This window comes from Marmota flaviventris, chromosome 10, assembly GCF_047511675.1.
Source record: "Marmota flaviventris isolate mMarFla1 chromosome 10, mMarFla1.hap1, whole genome shotgun sequence".
In the NCBI taxonomy this organism is placed as follows: domain Eukaryota; kingdom Metazoa; phylum Chordata; class Mammalia; order Rodentia; family Sciuridae; genus Marmota; species Marmota flaviventris.
The window spans coordinates 3,822,522-3,849,896 of record NC_092507.1 but is presented as its reverse complement, the minus strand read 5'-3'; the positions used below and the strand labels follow the sequence as shown (position 1 = coordinate 3,849,896).

At 54.5% G+C, this 27,375-nt stretch overlaps 1 protein-coding gene across 4 annotated transcripts in view; it reads left to right on the top strand.

Annotated features, from left to right (window-relative positions):
• The first annotated feature begins 3,145 nt into the window (after nt 1-3,145).
• Acot7 (acyl-CoA thioesterase 7) overlaps nt 3,146-27,375 on the top strand; it is an 84,264-nt gene continuing 60,034 nt past the window's right edge. The window contains exon 1 of one of the 4 annotated variants that reach the window (XM_027947739.2): nt 3,146-3,352. In XM_027947739.2, coding sequence (XP_027803540.2) covers nt 3,162-3,352 — 191 coding nt within the window. In that variant the 5' untranslated portion in view covers nt 3,146-3,161. Of the gene's footprint in view, nt 3,353-3,799; nt 3,841-21,743; nt 21,939-24,466; nt 24,543-27,375 lie in introns of those variants that run through there. The other 3 variants (XM_027947742.2, XM_027947741.2, XM_027947740.2) reach the window with 3 other exon arrangements.

Genomic DNA, 27,375 nt, shown 5'->3' with positions numbered 1-27,375 from the left:
TCTGTGTTGCAAGGCACAGAGCTGGGGGAAGACCCGAGGGGAGCAAGCTCTAGGAAGTGAGGAACAGAAGAGCAGGAGGTGAACAGCTTCAGGCAGTGGATATGTCAATCTGGAATTCAGGGGAGAGGCTGGGCTGGCCAGAGCTAATTATTGTGTAGATGGGAATTAACTCTCAAGACAGGGTGGGACCTGGACAGTACAGGCACTGCTAGGCCTTTCCAAAGTCCTGAGAGGAGAAGAGGGCAGGGGAGCGAGGCAACCATGCAGAGCAGACTGAGTAGCATGGTCAGCAAAAGGGAGGAAAAGCAAGGTGGGGGTACTGGAAGCAAGGGAGAAGGGCTTCCAGAAGAGGGACAATGTCACTCAAGGCTGCAACCAAGGAAGATGACTTTTTTTTTTTTTTTTTTGTGGTGCTGGGGATTGAACCCATGGCCTTGTGCATGTGAGGAAAGCACTGTACCAACTGAGCCCCAAGGAAGGTGACTTCTGTCTGACAAGGGATTATTGGGTTTAGCAGCTGGGAAGGAATTAAGAAACTCTGCTAAGTGGAGCAGTAGAGACAGAAATCAAGACGGCATGGGTTCAAAGAGGACTGGGAGGAGGGGAGGACAGCAGCTGTGGCACAAGCAGCTCTTTTAAGAAGTGTTGCACAAAGTGAGGAATTTAAAGGCCCAGGAGCTTAAGGAGAAAGCAGAAAACAATGTGAGAGACTGTGGAAGGAGAGAGCTCAGTGCAAACCCATTAGCACTGTGGCTAAAATAATTCAGTTTTGGGGGCTGGGGATGTGGCTCAAGTGGTAGTGCGCTTGCCTGGCATGCATGCGGCCTGGGTTCGATCCTCAGCACCACATACAAACAAAGATGTTGTGTCCGCCGAAAACTTAAAGAAAGATAAATATTAAAATTCTCTCTCTCTCTCTAAAAAAAAAAAATGATAATAATAATTCAGTTTCAGTTTAGGGATGGCCCCCCAGACTATCCTCAAGACAGGGCAGCCTTAAAATAATCATCTGGAGCACTGTTTTCTATGGAATCAGGACACAATTCCTGGGGCTGGGCTCTTTTCTTTCCCATGCCTATCTGGCATCTATAAAATGAATTGACAATGAATTCCCATGACACTATCATGGGCCAAAGGATAGCCACACCCTTCCCTAATATTACAGGGGTTGAGATCTTTTTTGCCTTCTGGAGGGGGCCAGGCTATTTAATCCTGACCCACTCAGCCCATACTTCTGGTCTAGGAATTGTTCTACTCCAGGGTGGGGGTCAAGTCAGGCTTTGGGGGCCCTGATTTATCTCTCAATAAAGTGTTGGAACTTTTTGAGGAATTCTCTCAGGTCTGAGCTCACCCACGTCAACAGGGTAGGGCTTGCTACTTTGCATTTACTGCCTGGGAAGGGTGGCAGAGTTAGAGAAGTTAGAGATGGGAAGAGAACCAAGGGGAAGTCCTAGTTTCACCTGCTATGCCCAGTGCATGCATGATGTTTAATGCTCATAAAAGACAGAGAAGCACATGTTATTACTTGTGGGAGGCCATCCTCGCACGTGATTTGAGTTACTTCCCTGGCTGGGTGAGAGGCGCTTAGACACAGCTGTATTAGAGCTTTCCCCACCCTTTCCCAGGTCTGAGGGCTTGTCCGTGCAGAGGCGTGCCTGTCCACTGCCCTGAAGACCCAACCGTCGCCCCTGACCTTGGGATGCTGCCCCCCTTAACCTTCATTGCATGGGATTTTTCCTGGAATTTTTTGTTCCCCAATAAAAGTCCACTCCCTGGCGTTCTCTCTCTCTCTCTCTCTGTCGATAGTCTCTTTTGTAAACCTCCCTATCGCTTTAGGTGGCTGGAGGTGGGAGCTAGAAGAAGCCTTCCAGGAGCTGGCATTAAAGGTACTGAGTCTTGATTCTTTAATTTAAAATTCCCCAGCAATTACTCATGAATCGCACCTTCTTTCATTCGCGTTGCAGAATTACTCCCATTTATCAGATACGGAAAGTGCCTTCTGACTCAGGACGCTTATGGGGAAGAGGTGTTTAATAGGTTGATTTGATGGCCCTTGATGTTGAGTCACCTTAACTCACCCTAGAAAACAGGATTCAAAGGCCCAGCGGTGGGGATCAAACTGAGGGCTTCCGGCATGCCAGATGAGGCTTCTACCACTGAGCTACACTTTCAGCCCTGAAGCTTACTCTTAGGGGCTGTGCTCTGCCCTGGGAGATGCAGATCGTGCCTAAGGGCTGCTTTCACTCTCTCGGGTTCTGCAGAAGCATCCAGGATGAGGCACAGCTCTTTCCTCGCTCCTGGTAGAGCATAAATGGATCGCTCAAACCGTCCCAGGGAGCTTCCGTTTTGTGAGCTCTATTTTCTTAAATGAGTACAAATCCACGTTCAATGTAGAAAACGTAATAAAGCAACTGCTTAGCAGGTAAACGGCTGTTGTGCTAGCATGTAGGGGTGACCGCCTCTTCCTCCTTCGGTAGCAGGGCAACAGGCTTCAGGCTGCTCCGCGCAGCACGTGCACCCCAAGCTGGCGCTGGGTGCCTCCAGGATGTGTTTCTGGAGTCCGGCCGGGCGGCGCGGTCCGGTGCGCCCTCGGGTCCGTGGCCCACTGGGGCACTCAGCGCCGCTGCGGCGAAGTCCGGTCCCTGCTATGGCCACGCGCTCCGCAGTAGCAGCCCCGCGTCCCCCTTAGGAAGAGGCTTCTCGCGACCTCGTGGCTCCCCTGGGGGCACCGCTGGGGCGCGGGGGCAGGGCGGGCAGCTCTCGGCTGCGCGCCGGCACTCGGGGCCCTCCCTGCTGACCTCACCCGGAGCCCGGCCCGGCAGCGAATCGCCGCGCGGGCGCAGGGAACGCCCCGCACTCACTCGGCCGCGGCGCAGGAAGACAGCGCCCGCGCCCGCCGGGCTCTGCGACCTGGCTACCGGTCGGCGCGCTCGGGCGGCTGCGGCTCGCGTGCCCGCCCAGCAGCGGTGCCGCGCAACCGCCCCCGAACTTTCTGGAAGCGGCGCCCCCACAGCCGCCCCCGCCGTCGTCGGAGCGCGCGGCCTGCGCCGGCGCCAGCGGCCTTGGCGGCCCGCGGGGCGGGGCCAGAGAGGGGGCGGGGCCAACGCGGGGCGCCCGCGCGCGATTCGCCCCCGGCGCGCAGGGCCCGCCTCGCCGGCGCGATGGCTCCGCCTCTGCCCTCCCCCTCCATGGCGCCGCCCGGGCTCATTCATTCCGCGCCGGGCCCGCCGGACACCTGCGCTCTGCTCCCTCCGCCCCCGGCCGCCGCCTCCGTCGCTTTCGTCGCCGCCGCCGCCGCCGCCAGCATGTCGGGCCCCGCCGCCGAGACGCCGTCCGCCATCCAGATCTGCCGGTAAGACGGCGGCGCGCGCCCGCGGCGCCCCCGGCCCGGCCCCCGCCGCCCGCGCCGCCCCTTCCCCGCCGGCCTCGCCCGCGGATGCCGCCCCCCCCCCCCCCCCCCGGCATCCGCTGTGGGCCGGGCGGTGTTCACCCCTCGCCTCCCGGCGCCGATGCCCGGAACCCCCTCCCTGGCAGGGATGCGCCTCGCGATGCTGCGGAACCGGGCGGCCCCGTCGGCTCCTCCCATCGGCCTCCCAGCCGCATCCCAAGGGCGGCGGCCTCCGTCACCCGGCTTAGGGTGGAGGAAGCGGGACCGGACCGGGCCGGCGACGGGCGGGGGCGGCGCACAGCCCTGGTGGCGTGCCCAACTCGCCGCGCCCCGGGCCCCGCGCCCCAGCCCCGGCTCCTGCAGGATTCGGGAGGTTACCTCGGCCGCGGTGCCTGAGCGAACCTGAGCATCCAGAGATGCACGTAGATGCCCGGAGTCGTTCGAGCTCGTGGGTGTGTACCCCTGTGGGAGGGGGCTGCAGATCTACCATCTCTGAAGTGCTCTGCTTTGGTGGAGGGGAGAGCAGGTGTTGTTAAAACGAGGAACAGGTACTGCTCTTCTTCTCTAGCGGTTCACTGCTCAGCAAAGGGAATGAGTGGTGCATCCGCCTGGAAGCATCTTACACAATAGGGGCAAGTATTGTTGTAATAATGCTCCATTCCCCCATCCTTCCTCCATGGGTCCAGCTTAGATAGAACCGGAACCCCCAGAGGAAGCTGGAGATCATGAGCGAACTGGTTCCTCATAGGAGCGGGGAGGGCAGCCTCAAGGTTACTCTGCGTCTGGCAGAATGGAAGCCGGGGAAAGCTGGCATTTGTGCATGAGCTAAGTAAGGACCAGGAGTCTGGCCACTGTGGCCACCTGCCATGGACCCCTAGTGAGAGTTTTGGGGGTGGGTGCCTCAAATGCAGAAGTTGGGCATCCCGCTGACCTTGGGCCCAAACCATACTCCAATGGGACAGGTTACTTTTCCTGTGGATGTTATAAAAGGCTGGGTGTATGGTAAGTGCTGTTAAGTGGAGCTCAGTTAGCCTTCTGTCTTGGCTGAGGTCCTTTTCCCACTTCAAGGTCAGTTTTGATTTTCCTAGAGGGAAGTCTTTGGGGAAGCCCTGATTAATTTTCTTTGTTAGGTGGCTCTCCTGGCCCCACTCACTCCAGCCCTTCAGGGGCAAAGGTGATAGCAATTACTGATACTTGGATGTAGATGGGCCTGGAATCAGGTCTTCTTATCAGGCTAATTTAGGGGCATCTTCGGCTTCATTGTTTACAAGAAGGTTTTTAGCTGTCTCATCTCAAAATTTGCCCAGCTTTCCTTGGAGGGGGGTGGGGTGGGTACCTCCACCCCTCCTGCTGTGTAGAGGAGGAAATGGAGTAACTCAATAAACTCATCCAGCTCCAGAGCTCTGGAGGCAGGTCCCGCCCCGGTCTTCTGATTACTGTGTTCTTCCACTCCTCTGGCAAATAAAGAAAATAGTGGTCTGAATCTACCCTAGAAGGGCTGGGCTCTTATTTACTTCTTATCAGGGTGATGATTAGCAGTCAATAATACTTTTTTTCAACTAGCTTCGAATAGTTTTTCTCCAGCATTAGACACTTGCATAAATTGACAAGCACATGTGTGTACTTTTTCTTACCCATTGCTTCTACAAGATTGCCTTTTGCTACCCCAGAATGACAGACGCATATTGTCCCTAAGTGGCAGCCTTGGCTGAGGGATGCCAGAGCAGGATCCTGGCTGAGGTGAGCCTCAGGCAAAGAACATGAATGCCAAGGGAAGGGAGTGGAAAGGGTGGTGGTCACTCTGGCTTGCCCCTTGGAAACCCTGGACACCGGAGAGTGGGTATAGCAGGGTAGGGAGCCCTTTAAGGACATCTGAGCCAGCACCTGAGTTGAAAGAGGAGCCACCTGGCCTGGCTCATCCAAGCCATGAATTTTAACAAGACTTCACTCTTCACTGGACAGCAGCAGGAGCAGAGCCCTGGGAGGGAAGCTGAGGAGTGGAAAATTTAGTCTGCCTGTCTTGAGGGTGGTCACAGCCTAGCAGGGCAAGGGTGCCAGAGTCCTCACCCTCCTAGAAACTAGGGTAATCACATGTCTCAGTTCAGAAGCTATTGAAGGAATGTAGCTTCAAAGGGAAGTGTGGGCAGGGGTGTAGGCAGCTCTGTATCCTAGGCCTGAGGGAGGGATGGGTTTGGCCTCTGCCCTGTGGACACAGAGTGACCTGAGCACGCTGCTTCACCTTCAAGCCCCTGCTGCTCGTCGGTAGCTCTGAGTGCCCACTGCTTGGCACCTTGCAAGTCAGTGGAAGCTCTTTATGTGACAGATGGGGCACTGGCCCAGGAGGCCAATGGCCTGAGTTCCACGCCCAGCTCTGCCTCTTGCTTCAGGCACATTCCTTAATCTCACCAGACCTTGATGTCTGTGTCTATAAATTGAAATTGTACAGTACCTGTCTTGTAAGTATTGTGAGGAGCGATATCTGACACTTATAAAAGAGAGAGCCGGGCTGGGGATATAGCTCAGTTGGTAGAGTGCTTGCTGTGTATGCACAAGGCCCTGGGTTTGGTCCCCAGCAACACACACACACACACACACACACACACACAGACAAAGGATGAGAGCCACAGCTTGGGCAGTCAGGCCGTGTGGGCTGTGGATTGTCGTGCCCTCCTCATTTTGAGCCAGCCTAGAGAGATACAGCCAGCCCTCCCACAGCTGTGCCAGAGGAGGGAGACTTGGTATAAGGGGCCTAGCAGGCACATAACCTCAGAGCCTGCTTGTGGGGAGGTGGGTGAGGTGTGCGGGGGTCGTTTTGCTTGTCCTGCTCTCAGATGCAGATCTGCAGCAGCGCCCGAGAGCAGGGACTGCTCTGTGTGTGTGAGAATGCCTGCCCTGGAGCCTGGGTCTCCTAGACATGCCAGTGGACGCTGGTTGAGTGGTGATGTTTAGTATGTTGTGGGGTTGGAACATTTTCCCTTGGGGCTCCATCTTTGGCTTTACAATGGAATTAGTGAAAACAGAATCTGATTTATAGAAATCACTCAGCTAATATTCTGAACAGTCCAGGAAGTAATGTACAGAGCTGGCTCCCTTCCTGTCGGGATGTGGGGACCCTAGTGAAGATGCAGTCTTTGCCTGTGATCCCAGGGCTCTGGAGGCCCAGGCAGGAGGATGGCAGGGAGGACAGCCTGGGCAACTTAGCAAGACCGTGTCTCAAAATTGAAGGAAAAAAAAAAAAAAAAAAGGCTTATGTAGCTCAGAGATCATCTAGCATGCCTGAGCCCTTCAGTTCAGTCCCCACACTGCAGGAATACCACCAGCACCACCACCTGTGAGGTGGGATGTACCGACACTAAAACATACATACCTATGTTAAACTTGCAGTTCGCTGAGTTGTGACATGTGTACACCTGTATGATGGCCACCTTGTCATAACAATATTTCCATCACCCTGGAAAGTCCCCATCTGTCCGTTGGCAGTCATTTCCCGCCCTCATTACTGCAAGCAGATCTGTTTTCTCTCCCTCCAGTTTTGCCTTTTCTAGAGTTTCATACTGGTGGACTCCACAGCACCGTGTCTGTGACCCGGCTGGTGTGTGTGTGGCTCTTTCTCTATGTCGCCTGGTAATCTTCTGTTCCCTGGACATCGAAACTCATTGCTTTCCTCACCAGTCCAGGAGCAGTTGGGCTCTTCCTAACTTTCAGCAATTGCGAATAAGGTTCTCAAATGCAGACTTCAGAAAGCTTAGGACTTAATGGAACAAATTCAAACTGTCCCTTGATGGTCACTGATGTCAAGGACTTTGTATTACATATTTTAGGTGGGATCATTGTTTTGAGCTTGTATGTGTGTGTATGTGTATGTTTAAGACATGGTCTTGCTGTGTTGCCCAGGTTTGCCTCTAAAGCCTGAGCTCAAGAGACTTTCCTGCCTCAGCCTCCTGAGAAGTATGCACCACTGTAGCGTGCCTAATCCCAGCTACTCGGCAGGCTGAGGCAGGAGGATCACAAGTTTGAGGTCAGCCTGAGCAACTGAACAAGACCCCATCTTTTTTTTTTCTTTAATTTATTTTTTGGTTAGACACAATACCTTTATTTTGGTTATTTATTTATTTATTTATTTTTATGTGGTGTTGAGGATCGAACCCAGGGCCTTGCACATGCTAGGTGACTGCTTTACCACTGAGCCACAACTCCAGCCCCCCCACTTTTTTTTTTTTTTTAGTTGTAGTTGGACACAATACCTTTATTTTATTTATTTATTTTTATGTGGTGCTGAGGATCGAACCCAGTGCCTCACACTAGCTAGGTGAGTGCTCTACGCTGAGCCACAACCCCAGCCCATAAGACCCCATCTTAAAATAAAAATGGAAAGGGCTGGGGGTATAGTTTGGTGGTGGATCCCCCTGGTTTCAGTGTTATCTTTTATAGGGAATGCTGAGATGTTCACAGATGCTGTGCTCTGAGGTCTGGGATCTTCTGCGCAATAATCTGGCATGGGAGAGTGAGAGGAGCAGAGAGGAAACCAGAGGGGTCTAGTTGATTTTTTTTTTTTAGGAACGGCAGGATGGGGGACATGGCTCGTTCCCTCCGTCTCGCCACTCTTATAACCTTTGATTCCTTCTACAATAAGGAGTAAAAAAAAAATCGGGCTTCTGAGCCCCCTACCCCAGACCCAGAATGGGGATGGAGGGCAGGAAGCTGCATTTTCTCCACCCTCCAGGAATTGCCACACTTCTTAGCCTCCCTGCCAGACCAGGACCTCTGCACCACTTGGCAGCCTGCCAGCCCTGTTGACACCTGTGGTACCCACGCACTGAGAGCTTTTGGCCCAGGTGGAACTTGTGCTTCTACTTGGCAGAGGCAGGCCAGGCTGAGTGGTGTAGAGGCATGAAGGTCTGGGAGACAGGGCTTTGGAGGATGATCCTCCTGTCCCACAGATGGGAGGTGTCCTGTCCCTGTCTCCTCCTTTGATTTGCTCAGGACAGAGCCTGGGCTGTGTGGCTTCAAGCCCAGTCATGAATTTCTTACATCACCGGCTCTGGCTCCAGAAGCAGATTCGCCAGTTGGTAGGAGAGGAAGAGGGAGCCCAGATGCACTCCCTCTGGGAGCCCTGTGGGATCAGGACGCTCACTACCAAGCTGGCCAGTGGACACTGGAGCTAAGCGCCTGCCTGGAGGAAGCTGGGTAAACCCTTGAGCCTATTCACTGCAGAATGAAGCTGCTGGCTAGGGCCCTTTGCCTCTGGAAGCTTGGGAGACAGGCTGCTTCCTGGAGACTGGTGACTGGCCAGAAGTGTGTGTGGCCTGGGAGAAGATGCTGGGCTTCTGTCCCCAAGGCTTTTGGAACCAGGACTAATTTTCTGCAGTCCCGCCCTTGCTTCACCAGAATGGGAAGGTAGGATGACTGGCAGTATTCCGTGCCCAGAAGTGTCGTGTACCCCCAATCGCCCATCCCCACGTGATTTGGAGGATCTGAAGGGAATCCCTGGGAAGGAACAGTTGGGGGTGGGATCTTGGTGAGTTGTCTGTTTTGTGTCTGAGTCTGTCAGTCTTAGTGGAGACCTGACTTGTTCTTCCCCCGGGGCCAACCTCTGACCTGCACTCTTTAAGCAGCTGGGCCGCTGGTGTCTGCTCCCTCTGCTCCCAGCTGGGTTCCCCCAGAGGTTGTGCAGGGCAAGAGGAGGTGGCCAGCGGCTTATAAAGGGCTTTTGCATCTTTTATTTCTTTTAAGTTTTGCAAAACTTAACCATGTGTGTCCCCCTTCTGGGCCAGCTTTGTTGGATTGTGGTTCACCCCTGCTGTGCAGCTCAGGTGGTTTTCCTGTGTGACCTGCCTTCAATCTAGTTTGCAGGGGGTGGTGGTAGTCTTTTGTTCTCCAGCATGGCCTGTGACCCCACCCTCCAGGCTCCAGAGTGACCAGAGAGTCTTTGTATGCTAATGAGATAACTGGTGGCTGGCGCCCTAGGCAGGATCAGAAGGTTTCAGGATCAGAAGGTTGGAAACCGCCCGCAGGGGGTCAGGCCTAGGGTTGAGTTAATCACCTGGTCAGTGATTTGGTCATGAAATCTCCCTAAGAATCCCTAAACTAGGGCTGGGGGCTGGCAGGCCCAGAGAGGCAGGAAGCTCTGCGCCCCCAGCCTCTCCCTCTGTTCTTGGGTTTTGTCCTTTATAATAAACCTGAGATAGTGAAGTACCCTCCTCATCTGTGAGCTGTTCTAGCAATGATCGAACTTGAGGAAGTGCTCCTGGGAACCCCTGGTTAACAGATGGTTGTCACCCCTGGGACTTGGGACAGGTGTTTAGGGCTCTGCACTGACTCTGGGACTCAGTGTCAGCATTGAACTAAATTGTAGAACCCTGGAGTTGTGTTTATTATCAGAAGTGTGGTGAGTAGGAACAGCTCTCCTGGGAGAGGACGTGCCCGGGTGACGCCAGCTGTCTGGAAGGGGAGCACCATAGCACACTCCCTCCACTCCGTCAGAGCCATTCCTGTCTCCACTGTTGCCAGCACTTGCTGTTGACCTGATTGTAGTCATCTTCCTGGGTGTGAAGTGCTATCTGAGTGTGGTTTTGATTTGCATTTCCCCAATGAATAATGCATGGGACATCTTTGCTTGTGCTTATGGTCATTTGCTTATCTTTGGAGGATTGTTTAGTCAGGCCCTTTGCCTACTTTGCAACTGGCTGATTTGTCTTTTTGTTAATTGAGCTATAAGAATTTGTTACATATTCCAGGTAAAAGTCCCCCTCTCAGATAACAGTATTTTTAAATTCATTTTTTCCAGTTTTTAAAAATTGCATTGGGCCCTACGGGCAGGTGACACTGGGTTCCATCCCCAGCACCACAACAAGCAAACACAAAATGCAACAAATGGAACTTGCGCATACCGCCCTCCATCTCTAGCCCTCTTCCCCTTGTAGGGGGATGCTCGTCCCTGGTCCCTGCTCGGCTTCCCTGGGCCCTGGTGCCTCCATGCTTTCTCACCCTGGGAATCGATTACTCCAGGGGTTTCATGTGGTGGAATCATGCAGTACCTGTCTGCTGTGAGGGCTCCTTTCGCTTAGCATGATGTCCTCAAGTCATCCGTGTTGCAGTGTGTCTAGTGGCCTTGCCTCGGAAGGCTGGATAGCCTGTGGCATGGACGACCTTTTGCTTATACGCTCCTGTGGCTGGACACTGCCTTGCCCCCAGTTTTAGCCACTGTGAAGAACGCCACTGTGAACTTGAGTGTCCGTTGAGGTCTCTCCTCTGAGATGCTGTTTTCCGTTCTTTTGGGTGTATATCCAGAAATGGGATCTAGTGGCGATTCGGTTTCGGGGTGTTTGAGGAACCCCACAGTGTTTTCCACAGACGGCACACTTGACATGGCTCCGGGGGTGCAGCGAGGCCAGGTTGTCCACATCCTCACCCATGCTTGTTTTTGTTTTTTTTTTGGATGGGGTGGGGGGGTGTTACTGCACAATGAACCAGAGTCTTTTCAGTGATAAACAAACTGTCCCCCATGGAGCCATTTGGGGAGTCCATTTTCTACTTTTTTTTTTTTTTTTTTGATTGATGTCCTCCTGGGTGTGAGGTGCGTGCTCCTGTTTTCCCGTTGTATTTGCATAATGATTAGTGATGTGGGCACCTTTCAAGTGTTTATGGGTAGTGTGTATATCGTCTGTGGGTAAATGTCTACTCAAGTTCTTTGCCCATTTTTTAAAAAATTTTTTAGTTGTAGATGAACATAATACCTTTATTTTTTATTTTTACGTGGTTCCGGGATCGAACCCAGTGCCTCACGCATGCTAGGCAAGCGCTGTACCACTGAGCCACAACCCCAGCCCTCTTTGCCCATTTTTGAATTGGGTATGTTGTTCTAAAAGTTTTCCATATATTTTGAATATTAATTTCTTATCATTTATATGATTTGCAAATTTTTTTTCCTATTTTTGTGGCTTTCCTTTATACTATTTTTTCATATTTATTTTTCATTTTTAGTTGGACACAATACCTTTATTTTATTTATTTATTTTTATGTGTTGCTGAGGATCAAACCTAGTGCCCCGCACGTGCTAAGCGAGCAGCTCTACCACCGAGCCCCAGCCCTATACTCTTTTTTTTTAAAATTTTTTGATACCGGTAATTGAACCCTGGAGTGCTTTACCACTGAGCTACATCCCCAGCCCTTTTTATGTCTTATTTGTTTTATTTTTAATTTATTTTTTTATGGTGCTGGGGATTGAACCCAGGGCCTTGTGCCTGCGAGGCAAGCACTCTACCAGCTGAGCTATAGCCCCAGCCCTTATTTCTTATTTTGGAAGGCAGCCAGCTATGCTCACCGCTAAACCACCATCGCAGACTTATTTATTTCTTTTTATTTTGGAATGGCCTCTCACTAAGTTGCTGAGGATAGCTTTGAACTTGCCATCTTCCTGTGTCAGCCTTTGTGTGGCCTCTGTGCCCTGCACCTTTATAATCTCTTGATACTTTTTTTTCTTTTTAAAGAGAGAGAGAGAGAGAGAATTTTTTAATATTTATTTTTTAGCTTTCGGTGGGCACAACATCTTTATTTTATTTTTATGTGGTGCTGAGGATCGAACCCAGAACCCTGCGCATGCCAGGCAAGCGCGTTACCGCTTGAGCACATCCCCAGCCCCAATACTTTTGTTTAATTTATTTTTTCCATCATTTTTTTTTTTTTTTTTTTAATGTGGTGCAGAGAATTGAATCCAATGCCTCTCATGGTGCTAGGCAATCTACTACTGAGCCACTATCCCAGCCCTCTGTCTTTTTTTTTTTTTTCTTTTGTGATGCAGAGGATTGATCCCAGGGCCTCAAGTGTTGGATATTCTTTTAATGCACAATTTTAAAAAAATGTCATGAAATCCAGTTTATCTAATTTTTCTTTTGTTGTCTGTGCCTTTGGTGTCATGACCAAAAATTAGAGCCAAATTCATTGTTGTGAAGCTTTGTCTTGTTTTCTTCTGGGCGCTTTATGGCTTACATTTAGGCCTTATAATCATTTTGAGTTAACTCTTACAGATTTTGTTAGGTAAGGGTCAAACTTCATTCTTTTTTATTTTTTTCTTGGTGGGGCTTGAACCCAGGTCTTCACACAGGTGGGCAAATGCTCTACCACTGGGCCACACTCTCTTTTAATTTTGAGACAGGGTCTTGCTAAGTTGCTGAGGCTGGCCTTGAACTCAGGGTCGTCCTGCCTCAGCCCCGCCCCCAGTAACTGGCATTACAGGTGTGGCCACTGCAACTGACCACCTTTTCATTTCAGGGATATTTTTGGAAACACACAGGTTTTAATTTTGATAAAGTCCAGTTGGTTCTTGTTTTTTATTTTTGTTTGTTTTGGTTTTTTGGTGATGGGGATTGTCTACCAGCTGAGCTACGTCCCCAGCCCCTTACTTTTGGTTGCTTGTGCTTTCCTTGTGGGGTCTAAGAAACCTTTGTCACAAGATCCAAGGAGACAAAGATTTACTTGTGTGCTCGTTGCATTCAGGTGATGGGCCTGCTGTGAGTTCCTGGCATGGGGGTGAGGTGGGGTCCAGCTTCGTCCTTTTGCATGTGGACACACCTCTTTTCACAGGCAAGAGGTCACTTTTCTTGGCTGAAGTCAAGATGCTAGGTACATGGAGGGCTGAGACCACTGTCTTCCTGACCTCACAGAGGCTTCTTCCCACAGCCCCAGCCCCCTTTCTTTGAACTGTCATTTCCAAGGGGACCTATGCAGAAAGTCCATGAGCAGCAATCAAACTAGTGCTCCTCCTGCCCAGCAGGAGCAGGTCCTGCTGTGCCTGACCTCCAGAGCTTTCCTTCCCCTCCCACCCTGAATACCAGCCTTTGTCTCCTGCTGGCCTTCCTGCCACCTCTTCTCCCCCTCCCCCAGGTCTTTTTCTGTGGCCTTAGCCTATCCCATCAGGGGCCAGCTCCCTTGGGCCAGAGGCACAGGCATGCAGCAGGCCAGGGCCAAAGTGTATTGAAAACCTCTGCAGTTGGGAGTCTGCGTGGAGCACTGCTCTGAGTTTGCCCCAGGGCTGCCATCTGGTTGGGCATCAGAGACTTAGGCAAATCAGTTTTAAACTCAGCTGGGGAGGTAGCTCTCAGAGGGGAGTTAACTACTCAGGAGAAGGAATTTTTGCTAGGCAGGGGCTCTACCTCTGAGCTATACTTGTCTCTTTTTTATTTTTTATTTTGAGACAGGGTCTTGCTAAGTTGCAGAGGCTGGACTTGACTTTGCCATCCTCCTACCTCAGGGTCCTGATTCTCCCTGCAACAGTGCTTGCCTCGAAAGATTGGTGTTTGCAAAGCAAATCTCCCCACCCTGTCTGCGGGCTGTGGGTCTGAGCACCTGACAGTGTGTCGGGGAAGCCTGGTTTCCTGGGGGGCTGCAGCCAGGGTCACCTGTTCCAGGAAGCACAGCAGTTGTTCACGTTGGTTTGAACCCAGCAGTGCTTAACCACTGAGCAACATCCCCAGCCCTTTTTTATTTTGAGACAGTATCACCAAGTTGCTGAGAACCTCAGTAAATTGCTGGGGCTGAACTTGCAATCCTCCTGCTTCAGCCTCCTGAGCCACTGGGATTACAGGTGTGCACAATTGTCCACGTTTTATAGACGGGGAAACTGAAGCAGAAGTAGCCAGCCCAGGGTCAGTAGGATGACTAGAGCCCAGGCTTCTGGAACTGAGTTCTCGGTGCCTCACTGCGTGCTTGGGGCCTGGTGGGGAGGAGGGAGGTGCAGCCCAGGTGTATATACACAGTGGAGTTTTATTCAGTCATAAAAATGAAATTGTTGCTGGGCACAGTGGCACATGCCTGAAATCCCAGCAATTTGGGAGGCTGAGGCAGGAGGATTGCAAGTTCAAAGCCAGCCTCAGCAAAAGTGAAGTGCTAAGCAATTTGGTGAGACCTTGTCTCTAAATAAAATGCAAAATAGGCCTGGGGATGTGGCTCAGTGGCCGAGGGCCCTGAGTTCAATCCCCAGCACACCCCTAAAAAAAAAAAAAAAATAGAAATTGTCATTTGTAGGTAAATGCATAGAACTAGAAACCATCATGTTAAGTGAAATAAGTCAGACTCGGAAGGTCAAAGGTTGTATGTTTTCTCTCAAATACGGAAGCTAGAAAAGAAAAAGGAAAAGAAAGGTGGGGTGAGCTCATGAAAATCAAAGGGAGCTCAGTAGAGGAGAGGTTAGGAGGCGGGGAGGGAAGGGAGTGCTGAGGAGTGATACTGGCCAAATGACATTGTTGGATGGTGTGCGGGTACGGGTGTGTGACAGTAGATCCCTCACTAAATTGCTGGGGCTGAACTTGCAATGTCATGATGTACAACTGCCATGCACCAATGAAGATGTGGAGAGAGAAAGAAAAAGAACTACGGGGAAAAAACCCAGGTGATAGGGAAGCGCCGGCCCCCCAGGTACAGTGGGGAGGGTGTTCTGGCCCTGGGAGGAGACTGGACACCGCCTCTGGTTCTCATAACTGGTCTCCTGAGCCTGGGAAGCTGCATGCAGTGTGCCCTGCTGTCACCAAGGAAAAGGGCTGGACCTGTGCACTCATCACGGGGAAGGGCCTTGTGCGCGTGAGACAAGCACTCTGCCAACTGAGCTACATCCCCAGCCCTTCTTCTTTTTTTTTTAAAAGACACACAACACAGGGTCTCCCTGTTTTGTCCAGGTTGACCTTGAACTCCTGGCACAAGTGAGTCTTTTGCCTCCATCTTCTAAGGCTGGGACTCTAGGTACATGCCATCGTGCCCAACCTGTCCCCAGGCTTCTGATGATAGCCCTGATTGAACCAGCTGAAGGTCTCATTGCCTCTCGGGCATCCACGTGCTGCGCGGGCATACACTCTCGGCCTCGGAGAGGAGGGAGCGATGTAGCCAGTGGCCGCTGCCCCGGTAAGCACCAGCTGGCGTGTTCCCCTGTGGCTGCTGCCGTGCTTGTCTGTTGTGCTCTCTTTGGAACTCAGTGCTACTAGGGGAATTGCTCTTGATGCCTGGCGCCCCCAGAAGCCAGGTCCTGGAGACTGATGCTCTGGGCTTGGGTGACGGCAGGCCGCGCGAGTCTCACGTCCTTATAAAAGCCAGGCACTTAGAAGTGGCGACACTCATAAGCCACTGCCAGGCAGAGCCGGGCCGGGAGCTGGTTCTGCCGTGCGATTCAGCACACCCGCCCATCGTGTCCGGCTAGGTTGGGCGTTAGTGGCTCCCATGTACCCACTGAGTTTGGACGTAAGTTCTTCTGTATCTGATAGAACGTAGAATAGAACTCATGAAAGCGTGTGCAGTTTTGTGGGCAGTGCCTGTTCTCTGCTGTGCTATTTTGTGTTCCCACCAGCAGTGATGGGGAGTCCCCTGCTCCATGTCCCGCCAGCATCTGGTGCTGGCAGTGTTGGCCCTAGGCCTGTCCGGCAGGGGTGCTGTGACAGCTCGGGGGCTGTTCTGGTTTGTGTCTCAAATGACATAGGACACGGAGCATCTCTGTTTTGTGTGCTTTTTTTTGCCACCTGTATGCTTTTTTCCCTGAGGTGTTCCTTCAGGTCTTTGGCTGAATATTATTTTATTTTATTTTTTGGTACTAGGGATTGAGCCCAGAGGCCCTTTACCACTGAGCCACGTCCCCAGTAAACCACTCCCCCCCCCTTTATTTTTGCAGACAGGGTCTTGCTAAGTTGCTGAGGCTGGCCTTAAACTTGATCTGCCTCAGCCTCCCAAGTCGCCGGGATGACACATGTGCACCTGTGCCTGACTCTTTGGCTAGATTTTAGCTGGCTTCTGTTTTCCCTTTCCTTTTTTTGCAGTTTTGGAGATGGTCCCGGGCCCTGAGCATACTAGGCAGGTGCTCTGCTTCTGCGTTACATCCCCAGTCCTGGCTTGTTCGGTACCAGGGATTGAACTCAGGGGCACTTGACTCCTGAGTCACATCCCCACCATATTTTGTATTTTATTTAGAGACAGGGCCTCACTGAGTTGCTTAGCACTTTGCCATTGCTGAGGCTGGCTTTTGAACTCATGATCCTCCTGAGATACTGGGATTACAGGCATGTGCCACCTTGCCCAGCTTATTGTTCAGTTTTGAGAGTGCTTTGTAGCAGGGTGCAGTGGCACACACTTGTGATCCCAGCAACTTAAGAGGCTGAGGCAGAAGGATTGCAAGTTTGAGGCCAGCCTCAGCAACTTAGCAAGGCCCCAAGCAACTTAGCCAGACCCTGTCTCAAAATAATGTGGCTCAGTGGTAAAGCATCCTGGGTTCAATCCCTAGTACTAACAAAGGGATGGGGGCGCGGGGTGGGGGGCGCATGAGCGTGCATGCACGCGCTTTACACAGCCTACATCAGGTTTGTGTTTTGTAAGGGTTTTCTTCCAGCTTATCTCTTCATTTTCTTAACAGCGTCCTTCTCAGAATTGAAGTTTTAATTTCAGTAACATGGACACTTGAGCCTTGTGACTGAGCAGTGAGGAGAAGCCGTTGTTCTGGCCAGAGTCAAACTTGGCTTTCCTCCTGAACATTACCTTGGTTGTTTCCCTGGACAGGCTGTGAGCTGGCTCCCGCTGGCCTGCCAGGTCAGGGGCACCCTGAGAGGTGGTGGGGGTGTGTCTGCCTCCAGCCTGGAGTGCTGCACTGCCCAGGGGCTGGGGCAGGGTGTGGCAGGTCCTCTGGGGCCAGACCTGGCTGTGGGGCCAGGCTGCTCCTGGTCTAGCCTGCCTCCTATGGGGGCGCCTCTGACGGGGCTGGCCTCTCTCCGGGCCACTGTGCCCGTTTTCTTCAGGGGCTCTCTACCTCCCTCAGCAAGTGAGATCCTGGCGACTATAGTGACCATGGGCCGTGTCCTCTGGAGTTCTAGAGAATTACTCAGGGCCTGCTGGTCTGCCCCTGAGGGCATCCCTACCAGTCCCTGTGGGCCACAAGAGGGCTTTGACCAGTGCCAACCAGCATGGTGCCAAATGGTATCCACCTCAGGTCCTGGGACGCATGGGCGCAGAGTAGTGGCCAGAATGCTTGGAGCACCCTGCTTCCTGCCCAGGGACCAGGCCTCGGCCCACTTGGAGAAGTGGGCTGCGTTCTGGAGGCCCGCCCGGGAAGCCGAGGGGCTTGCCTGGAACTGGGACTCTCTCCGGGAGTGTGGGGGGGAGGACATTGTTCAGGTTGCTTTATTGGGGTATAATTTATTTAAGTACACAGAGATAAAGTGCAGCTTCGTCAACTTTGTTCCGTGTGTGAATGTGAAGCCATCGCTGCAATCAAGATAAGCAACTGGCCTGGCACCCTGGAGGGCTCCTTCCTGTCCTCTGTCCTTCCTGCCTTCCTTCCGCCCACAGGCACAGGCTGATCTGCCCTCCGGCACTGTTGTCTGGTTTTGTAAAAGTGGAGTCGTGGGGTGGACACTGGTTTTGCCCAGCCTCTTGCACTCTAGCCACTTGCTCTGAGTAGGGGCCTTTTGAGGAGGGTCCAGGTGGTTGAGTGTGTCCCCCGTGCTTCCGGTTTCTTGCTGAGTAGTCTCCTCTGCCTGTTCCCGTGTGTTCTGTGGGTGGACATGCAGGCTGCGCCCGGTGTGGCCGTCACATGGAAACCCCTGGGTATTTGCCTGCAAGCCCTGGTAGAGACAGCTGCTTTTATTGGTGCATATGGGAAAATACCAGGAGGACGGTGGGTGTAGTTGTGGCAGGTGTGTGTTGAGCCATTTGAGAAACTGCCAAACTGTTTCTAAAGTGCTTGTCATTCTGTGTTTCCGGCCTCCAGGCAGGAGAATTCCAAGGACTTGGTACAGTCTTAGGGATCAGCCATTCAGAGAGGGGTTTATGGGGCCTCACTGAAGTTTCTGTATTTTCCTAACGTCTGATGATATCGGGTCTTTTTTTTTTAAATTATTTTTTAGTTATACAAGGGCACAATATCTTTATTTTGTTTACTTATTTTTATGTGATGCTGAGGATTGAACCCAGGGCCTCACAGAGGCAAGTGTTCTACCACTGAGTCACACCCCCAGTGTATATTTGCTGACTGCATTTTCCCGTTTGAGTGTTGAAGTCTTGACTGTTTTAGAAAAAATGACACTGTTTTGTGTCATTTGTTCTCTCTTTTTTTGTTTGGTACGAGAGATTGAACTCAGGGGCACTTAACCACTGAGCTACATCCACAGCCCCTTTTATTTTTATTCTGAGACACAGTTGTACTAAGTTGCTTAGGGCCTCACTAAGTTGCTGAGGCTGGCTTTGAACTTGCGATCCTCCTGCCTCAGCCTCCCGAGCCACTGGGATTACAGGTGTGTACCATGGTGCTTGGCCATCATTTGTTTCCTTCTTGAGCTCTGAGAGATCTTTATGGAGCCTGGATCTAAGTTACAGTCTTATCAGCTTCCTCTGGGATGAGGGGGCATTTTGGGGGGAGGAACATGGCCTCCACTTTCAAGGGACCTTGTTGCAGAATTGCCCTGGAATCCCCTGAGGGCCGTCTGCCAGCCTGGCTCCTGGTCTCTGGAGTTGAGCTGCCTGTCTTATTTTCTGCCACTCCTTTGGCTCTAATCCCTGGTACTCAGGTGAGGGCCCCTGCTCTTTGTTTAGGTGTTGGGGGATGGGAAGAGCTGCTGCCATCTCTTGAGGTGTTGAAAGTGACTGGTGGCCAGTTTCCCCAGAAAAGCATCCTCACAGGCTGGGGGTGTGAGAGTGTGGCCGAGGCCCTGAGCTGCCTCTGCTTACAGGCTGGCTGGATTGTGTAGGGTCGGGTAGCCCGTGTGCCCAGCTGTGTGGTCTTTAGATGCTGTTGAGTGCCTTTCTGGGGCAGGGGCAAGGTGTTTTGTGGGATCCTGCCGCGTGGCACCCACGCAGCATCTTCTGGAGCCGGAGGAGCCTGCCTGTTGCCCCCGGCTTCCTGCGTCCATCCGCTTGCTGAGTGTGGCAGCCGTGTTGGGTCACAGCTCATAGACAGCAGGCACCCGTTGGGCTCTAGGACTCAGTGGGTGCTAATAGATTCCACCACCATTAATTCCAGAACATTCTCATCACCCCCCACCACAAACCTGCTGCCTTAGCAGTTGCTGCCATGCCCGGCCCCTGCCCACTCCGCCTGCCTTCTGTCTCTGCAGGTTGGCCACTTCTGGGTGTTCATGTGCGGGGTCACACAGTGTGATGCGTGTTTTCAGGGTTCGCCCGTGGTCCAGGGTGTTGGCAGGTACTTCAGTCCTTCCTGTGGCCGAGCGCCATGCCATCGTGTGGACCTGCTTCTTCACCTGTCAGTGATGACGGGTGGGCTGCTTCCTCCTTTTGGAGAACATCTTGGTTTGTCACTTACAGTGGCTTTTGTTTACCTTAGATGGGAAGCAGTACCTCGTGGTTGTGATCTGACAGGCTGTCCTCTGTTGATGGCTTGAGCCTCTGCCTCTGTTACCACGGTGGTGGCCCCATTTGGGGTGGGCTAGGGCTAGCGGGGAGGGAAGCCAGGGTTGCTTAGGGAGGTGGCAATGCCTGCCTGCAGGGATGGGGCCAAGTCCAAAGGGCGCAGCACTGGGGGCCTCAGCTTGGGAAGGAGCAGCAGGGGCTGGGGAGGACCATGTTCACGCTGTGCCGAGGCTTGGCCCTTCTAGTCCTCAGGAAGGGTGCCAGTGGGGCCTGTCCCAGGGAGAAGGTCAAGCAGTGAGTCGGATGCCGAGGGGGCTACGGGTTGTTGGGGGTGGTGGGGGTGTGTTTGGATGATACGTGGCTTGTGCATCCGGCAGGCACAGCTGTGGCTTCTAGGCACTGGGACCTGGGGGGGACTCTGTCACTAAAATGGCACCCTTGGCCTTGGGGACCTTCTCTCTGTTTTGAAGGTAGGAGGTAGACTGGCTGGACCCAACAGGGGGCCTGGGGCACCCAGAGTCATGGACTTGGTACCCCAGGGCTCTGGACCAAGGAAGGGAGTAGTGGCACATGCCTCTGTTCCCAGAGACCACAGCTAGAAGCCGAGGCAGGAGGATAGTGAGTCTGAGGACAGCCTCAGTAATTTAGTGAGCCCCTGTCTCAAAATGAAAAATAAAAGGACTGGGGGTATGGCTCAGCGGTACAGCACCTCTGGATTCACCACGCCAAAAACCAAAATAACAAAGTGCCCAGGTGGGCAGCTGAGGGCAGTGACCCCTACTGGGATGTGTGGCTGGGCTCTTTGGGAAGGAAGGTCAGGCGCCCTCGACCTCCTCCCCAGGGAGACATTTTCGGTATGGTTGAGGGTCCCTTAGTTCCAGGCATGCAGCATCCCTGGGCTGGTGGGCTGAGGGCAGAGCCGAGGGCAGCCTGGCACTTTCCACTGTGACCAAGCAGGGCCAGTGGGCTGGGGCTGCCCCCTCCCTGTAGGACCCAGTTCTCGTGATGTTCGCATCTGCAGCTTCCTCCTTCCTTGTTTTGCGAGCAGGTGAGAGGCACTGCTGGCAGTAACACTGAGATTCTAGGATAATTTATCTGCACTGCTTTTACCGGAATGGCCCCAATCAGGAAGTCCTCCATGGCCAGTGGTGCTGAGTGGCAGCGGAAGCCGTGCCTTTGATAAGAGGTGGCCAGCGTGTCTGACCTGCCGTTCCCTTTTGACAGCCAGGCCTGTGAGACTGGCCCAGATGTGTCAGGGACCAAGCAGGAGGCCTGCTCTGGAGGGAAGCTCCCAAGTTGCCACTGGATTTGTCCCTGTCCTGTGCAGCCTCCTCTCTGCCAGTGCCCCTCTGTCTGGCAGTTTCCGTTTCAGTTGCTGGTTGCAGGATTCCTGGGAAAGCTGCCCTGCACAGGGTGGTTGGGGGCAAGGTCTAGGGGCGAGGTCATGGCGATGACACACTGGGCCCTCCCTTGAGCCCCATCCGCAGCACCTGCCCATGGGCGGCTGTGACTGACTCCTTCCTTCCTGACACCCAGTGGAACCCAGGAGGTGGAGTGAGGGGACGATGCCAGGCCAGGATGGGGGCACAGCGGCTCTCAGGGACACGTGGCAGCACGAGGACCCGGGTTGGAGGAAAGGTGTGGGATGGCTGAACTGGAGACCTCTTCTGCAGTCAGTTCCAGGCCCTGGCGCACGGGGAGGTGGCCCTGGGGACGGGTTTGGATCCAGCAGGATGCAGGCCCAGGTCTGGCAGGGCCCTCAGCAGCCTGTGACCCTCCCTCCTGTCGGCTTTCTAGGAGCTCCAGAAGGCTGGCCGTGGGACCAACCGGGGGCTGGCAGTGTGCCCTGGGGGGACCACAGACCCTGCAGAGGTTGTTCCTGAGGCTGCACCTTTGCCTTCCCACCCTCCTGGCACAGCAGGCGGAAGGGCTGGCAGAATTACTTCAGTTGTAATGATTGTGCAGCAAGTTTCTATGACGACTGGCTTTCGGGGACGAAGCCTCTTCCTGTTTAGATTGGGCGGCCCAGGAAGCCAGCCGGTACTCCCACCGCGCTGGCCCAGGCCGCGGAGCCCGTGTGGTTCTAGGCCAGGCACAGCTGACCTCGCCCTGCATGGTGGGGCAGGGTGAGTGGCCATGTGAGTGGCTGCCGCTGCTGTCTCACCTTACTCTGGACCCGAGCCCAGGCTGTCCGGCTGCCATGGCTTCCCAGCTGAGCAGGTACTTCTGGTCACAGCCCACCAGGCTGTGTGGGGACCATGGCTGGGAGATCGTGTCTGGGAGACCCTGGGTAGAAGGGATGGGACCCCCTGTGCCTGGCAGGCCGGCTGGCTTCATGTGGCCAGGGGGTCAGCAGCGCACCCAGCTGGCCCTGGGCTTGTGGATCCTGGACATATAGATGATCACCCAAAGTGGGACAGAAAGTCTAGCCCCGGGGCCTGGTGAGCTCAAGCCCTGGGATGTGGTGGCTGCTGTCCTTGCGCCTCTCCGCTCCTTTCCCTGCCGGCTGTGCTGTGTCCCGAGGCCTGGGAGGCCCCTGTCCCCAAGAGCTCTGGGTCCTGGGGTTGGTGGGTGCTGGTCCCTCCCCTGCCCTGACCAAAGTATGAGGCTGGAAAAATAATAGTGGTGACTTATCCACCCCTTTCCATCCTGCTCTGAGCCCTGGAGTGCCCGGAAACTGTCCCTTGACCCCGCTGTTTCTTTCACCCCATCCTATTCTGGGGCATATGTGAGTCTCCAAGGGTTGGAGGAACATTGCCGGAACCTTCTTGGACAGCCTGTTGAAGAACATAAACTGTCACTTGGGCTTCCATGAGGGGTTCACTTGTGTTGGCATTGGCCTTGGAGGTCCAGGGCTTGGCCACATGCTGCTTTGTCCCTCCTGTGGTGAAGCGCCAGCCCTTCTCCTTCCAGGAGTGGCCACCCTGCCCTTCCGTACCCTGGGCCAGGGTAGCTGCCTTGGAACCACAAGTTCTGCAGCCCCCAAGGCACGAGCATGGCCTTTGCTGCCATACAACCTGACGGCCACCTGCAGCTCTGTGAGGAAGGACAGTTGTCCAAGATTTGTCCAGAAACTTCCGCCCTGACCGTCTGTTCTGGCAGGTGTTTGTGCTTAGGCTACCTGCTGGGGCCTCTGGCCCCAGCCAGGATGGACTATGGGTGTCCTTGCAGCTGGTCACCCTCCAGCACAGGGCAGCAGCCAGAGTCCTGGCTGTCTGGGTGCCACGGAGACCTCAAGCGGATGTTGTCTGCCTCAGGAACCTGCCTGCGCCTCGCGCCGCCCCTCCGGCTTCAGAGAGGATTGCAGCCCTCACCGAGGAGCAGAGGAAGCCGCACCGCTCTGCCTCGTTGCCATGGTTTTCAGGCAGCAGAGTTGTAATTTTAGCGCTGACATTTTGGAGGCAGAGTCAGAGACCCTGGCCGCACTCCCAGCATGCTGTGGGAGGGGTGGACAGGGGTCAGCACCTCGGGGCTGCTGCCAAGACGGCTGAGCAGGGCCTCGGCTGCAGGGGCTGAACTGGCTTGGCTGTTGTGGCCACCCTGTGGCTGTGTGGGCCCATCTGTGCCACTGGTTGCTGCCTCTGTAGGAGGAGCAGGGACCTCTGTCAGGGCTGCCATGAGACATGACCACAGAGCAGGTGGCTTAAAACAGCAGGGACCTGTCTTCTCTCCTAGGGGTTAAATCTGGAGGCCGAAGTCTGAAGTCCAGGTATCTGCAGGGCCGTGTTCCCTCTGGGGGCTCTAGGGGAGGTGTCTGTCTCAGCTTCTGGTGACTTTGGGCTGTCCCTTGTGGTCCTTGACTGATGGCCGTGCCACTTGAGCCTCTGTCTTTGCACGGCCTCCCTGTGTCTCAGGTCAGTCAGTCACTGCCTGGGGTCACCCTGGTACAGAGTGGCCTCCTCTTACCTGAGCCACATCTGCAAGGATGATTGAGAACAAGATCATTTGTAGTCACAGGGTTTAGGACTTGAACGTGGCTTTTCACCCCAGGCCCCAGGCTGGGCTCCACCTGGAGGGGATCTGGAAGAGCAGGGGTTGCGGCCAGCCTTTTGGGTGCCTGCCCTGAGGCTGGGGCAGTGGCTCCTCACAGTCCTCCAGGGTCTACTTGCTTGTTCTGTCTAGGGTGCCATCCCTCTGCCTCTGGGCAGGCATGGCAGAGCCACTGCTGCAGGGCACTCCTGGGACGGGTCCTGGCCAGTCCATGTGTGACGTCGAGGTGGCCAAGGCCATGGAAGGATGCGTGTCTTGATCTGTGCCTTAAACTATTTCTGGTTGAGGTGGTTTGAAATCTGAAAGCCCACTGAGCCCTTGTCCAGTCGCTCTTCCCTTCCCAGGAGCACCGAGGGCTCTCAGAGGCGCGCGCGCTCAGGTCACCTTGTCCCCACTGGCCTGTGCCTGGCTGTGTTTTACCTGACCTTGCGTCTCAGACCTTCCTGCCTCTTGCTCAAGCAGAGTGTGATCCATGGTGTGAAGACTGCTGAGGTTCTCCGTGCTGACAGGGGGCAGCTGCCCAGCCTCTGCGTCACAGCCGTCTTTGCACAAACAGCTGGGACCACGCTTGGTTTATGGGGGCAGAGGTACCTGAGGGGCAGCTGCCTGCAGGTGGAACTGCTAGCCTGGGCACGCTGAGCATGTGGGGTTTTGATGGCTGATGCCAGTCTCCTTCCGTGAGGCTCATCAGAACTGCTCCATTCTCAGGTGGCCATTTTTCTTCAGATGTTTCTGGACAGCTGAACACAGGCGGGACGGTGGGGAAGGCCAGGTGTGCCTGATCATGGCGGTGGTTTGGCAGCTGTGGCTTGGAAGCCCCGCAGGCAGGTGCAGGTGAGATGAGGAAAGTTCTGGATGTCTCAGGGCTTCGTGTGCCAGACTGTTCTGCAGACAGGAAGAGCCCTGGAGTCTCAGCCAACCTCACAAATCTCCCTGGGGGCGGCCAGGTGAGCGGTGAGTCAGCACCTGGGTAGAAGCCGGGCGATCTCCCCAAACACCCATCTGAGTGTGGCCCCTGCTTGAGTGTCCCCCCCGAGGGTCCCTCCTTCCAAAGTGGAATCCAGGCTGTCCCCAGCCTCGTGTGGCAAGCACGGGTCTCTGATTGCACCCATCTTGTCCTCACCCCTGTGTGGGCCTCATGCCAGCTTCCTGGGGTTGCTTTATTTCTGAAACTCACTGCTGGCTTTGGGGTGGGACCCCCTTTGAAGCCCCCCTTCTCCCTGGAATGTTCGGTGATCCCTGGCTCACCCTCCAGGACATGGCCAAAGTGTCACTTCCTCTAGGAAGTTTTTCCAGAGCCTGGGGTGGCTCCTTGACCTGTGTTTGCTCAGCTTCCCGAGGGCCCTTGTCATCGACTTGCTGCCCACGCCAGAGAGGTTGCTGCTGAGGGAGGTGGCCCCCGGGGTAGCCTTGGGCCCCTGCCTGGTCTGTTCACCCCACGCTGATGGGACAGATGTTCTGACCTGGATGGGAGCAGCTGGGATAGAGGCGGGGGTAGGAGTGAGTCAGCAGCCCCAGCTCTGCTGGCTTCCAGGGCTTCTGGTGAGGACTGAGCCGCCAGGCCCGGGGAGGCGGCTATGCAGGAGCCTGTCACTGGGCTGATCAGTGGCCTGTCCCTGGGTTTCTGGGCTCTGTGTAGAGGCAGGGAGTGCAGGGTGGGCATGGGGGGGTTGTGTCTCAGCAGCCTCCCAGGACCGGGTCAGCCTGTCAGTTAGATGGTGAGCTTGGGACATCAGGCTTTGGAACACCTGGGAGCTTAGCCTCCTGGACGTTCCTGCGGCCGTCCCACCCTATGTGCGGTCCACGTCCCCTCCCAGCGGTGGCACCGCTCTGCCAGGACGTCTCCTCTCCTCCTGTTAAGACTGTAGAGGAACACGGGACCCTTCTCCTGCCCATGTTGTTAAAACCGAGGAACCGAGAGCTGCCGGGGGGCCCTGTGTCCTCCTGGCTCCCCCTGCACCTGCCTGCTGGAGGGGGTACTTCTTGGCTAGCGGGGGTGTGGTGGGGGCTAGGAGGGCGGGGAGGCAGATGCTGGGGCAGGGCTGGAGAGGGTGGAGGAAGGCGAGGAATCTAGGCTGGGCTGTCGGGGGGGGGGGGGGGGGGGGGGGGGGGGGGAGCGTCCTGTTGTGGGGCAGGGGCACGAGCTGGGTTTTGGGCCTCAGTCAGGAATGAGGTCCTTTGTGCCTAGACTGACCTAGGCGAGGCCCGTTCCTGGGAGACCAGTTGGTCTAGAGAGTTAGGACAGCCTTGGTGCAGGACCCAGGGCCAGAGGGAAGGTGGTCAGGCTGGGGGTGACATTTGGCATCCCTGGTGCTTATTCCCATGGGGTATCACCAAGGGCCAGAGTCCCTGGGGTCGGCAACAGGGTGTTGGTGGCTCAGCGTCCCTCACTTTGAGCCTCCGGTTCTTCGAAGTCGCCCCAGGTCCTTCCTTGGCCCCGGCGCTGTCCCTGGCTGCGTATCTCCAAGGACCCAGCTGCTTCCTTCCTGGGTACTGGCTGGAGTCCTTTCCTCCTCGGCTCTGCAGCCCTTGGCCTGTCCTTCCTCTCTCCGGCCTGCAGCATCACCCTTGGTCAGCCTGCCGTCTGCGGCCCCCTGTTCAGACAGGCCAAGCTTGGCTTGTAGAGGTGGACCGGGTGCCCCTCCAGGCTCCGTGCTCCTGTGGAAAGCTGAGCCGTGTTTTCTCCCTGCCCTGGAACTCGGCAGGGCCCTGTCTCCCCAGCAAGCTGCAGTTTGTCCTGTGCCCAAAGCAAGGCAAGCTGGCATATGGAAAAGGGACCCCCTGCCCGGTGCAGCCAGATGCAGGAGGCCCCTCCTGCTGACATGGAAACAGAATCAAAGGACATCGGCTGCTGGCCGCTTCTTAACTCAGACTTTAAAAAGCTCAAAAACCGAGGCTGGGGCTGTAGCTCAGTGGTAGAGCGCTTGCCTGGCATGTGTGAGGCACTGGGTTTGATTCTCAGCACTGTGTACAAATAATTAAATAAAACAAAGGTCCATCAACATCTAAAATATATACATATATTACAAAAAGATGTTTTAAAAAACTCAAAAACCCTTACTAGCAGAAACTCAATTTTTAAAAATACTGAAATACTTTTAGGTGAACGTTAGAAGCAGGTGAAGTTCCTCTGTGCTCTGGGGTTCCCTGGTGCCCACCACGCATGGCACTGCTCCTGGTCTCCATGGGCTACCCTGGCCCCCAGGGGCCCTTGGGTCCTACCTGGTGCCAAGGCCAGAAGCCACACTTCACCCAGAGTGAAGGGTGACTTCATGTACACAGCTGTCAGTCATTTGAGGGGATCCACACTCACTTGCTTTAGAAAGTGTCACCTGTTGGCTCTGGGAGCCCAGCCAGGTTGGCTCGACCCTTGCAGAAGAGAGGATGTGCTGCTGGATCCTGTTCTCCGAGCGCTTCCTATGTGCAAGCCACTGCTGAGGGTTTGGTTTGCCTGCCCATGGCCAGGTGAGGCCAGCCTGTCGCGATGCCCGGTTCACAGTGAGGAAATGGAGGGATGCGCTTTGGCAGCTGGCCCAGGACACCCAGCTGGCAGGAGCTGGAACCAGGCCTGTTCTCCGGAGTCAGACTTGCTCAGCCTCTTGATCAGCTTCTCAGCTGCTGGGGCCGGGCTGGAGTTGCTTGGGGTGCATTGGTCTGAGGCCCCAGT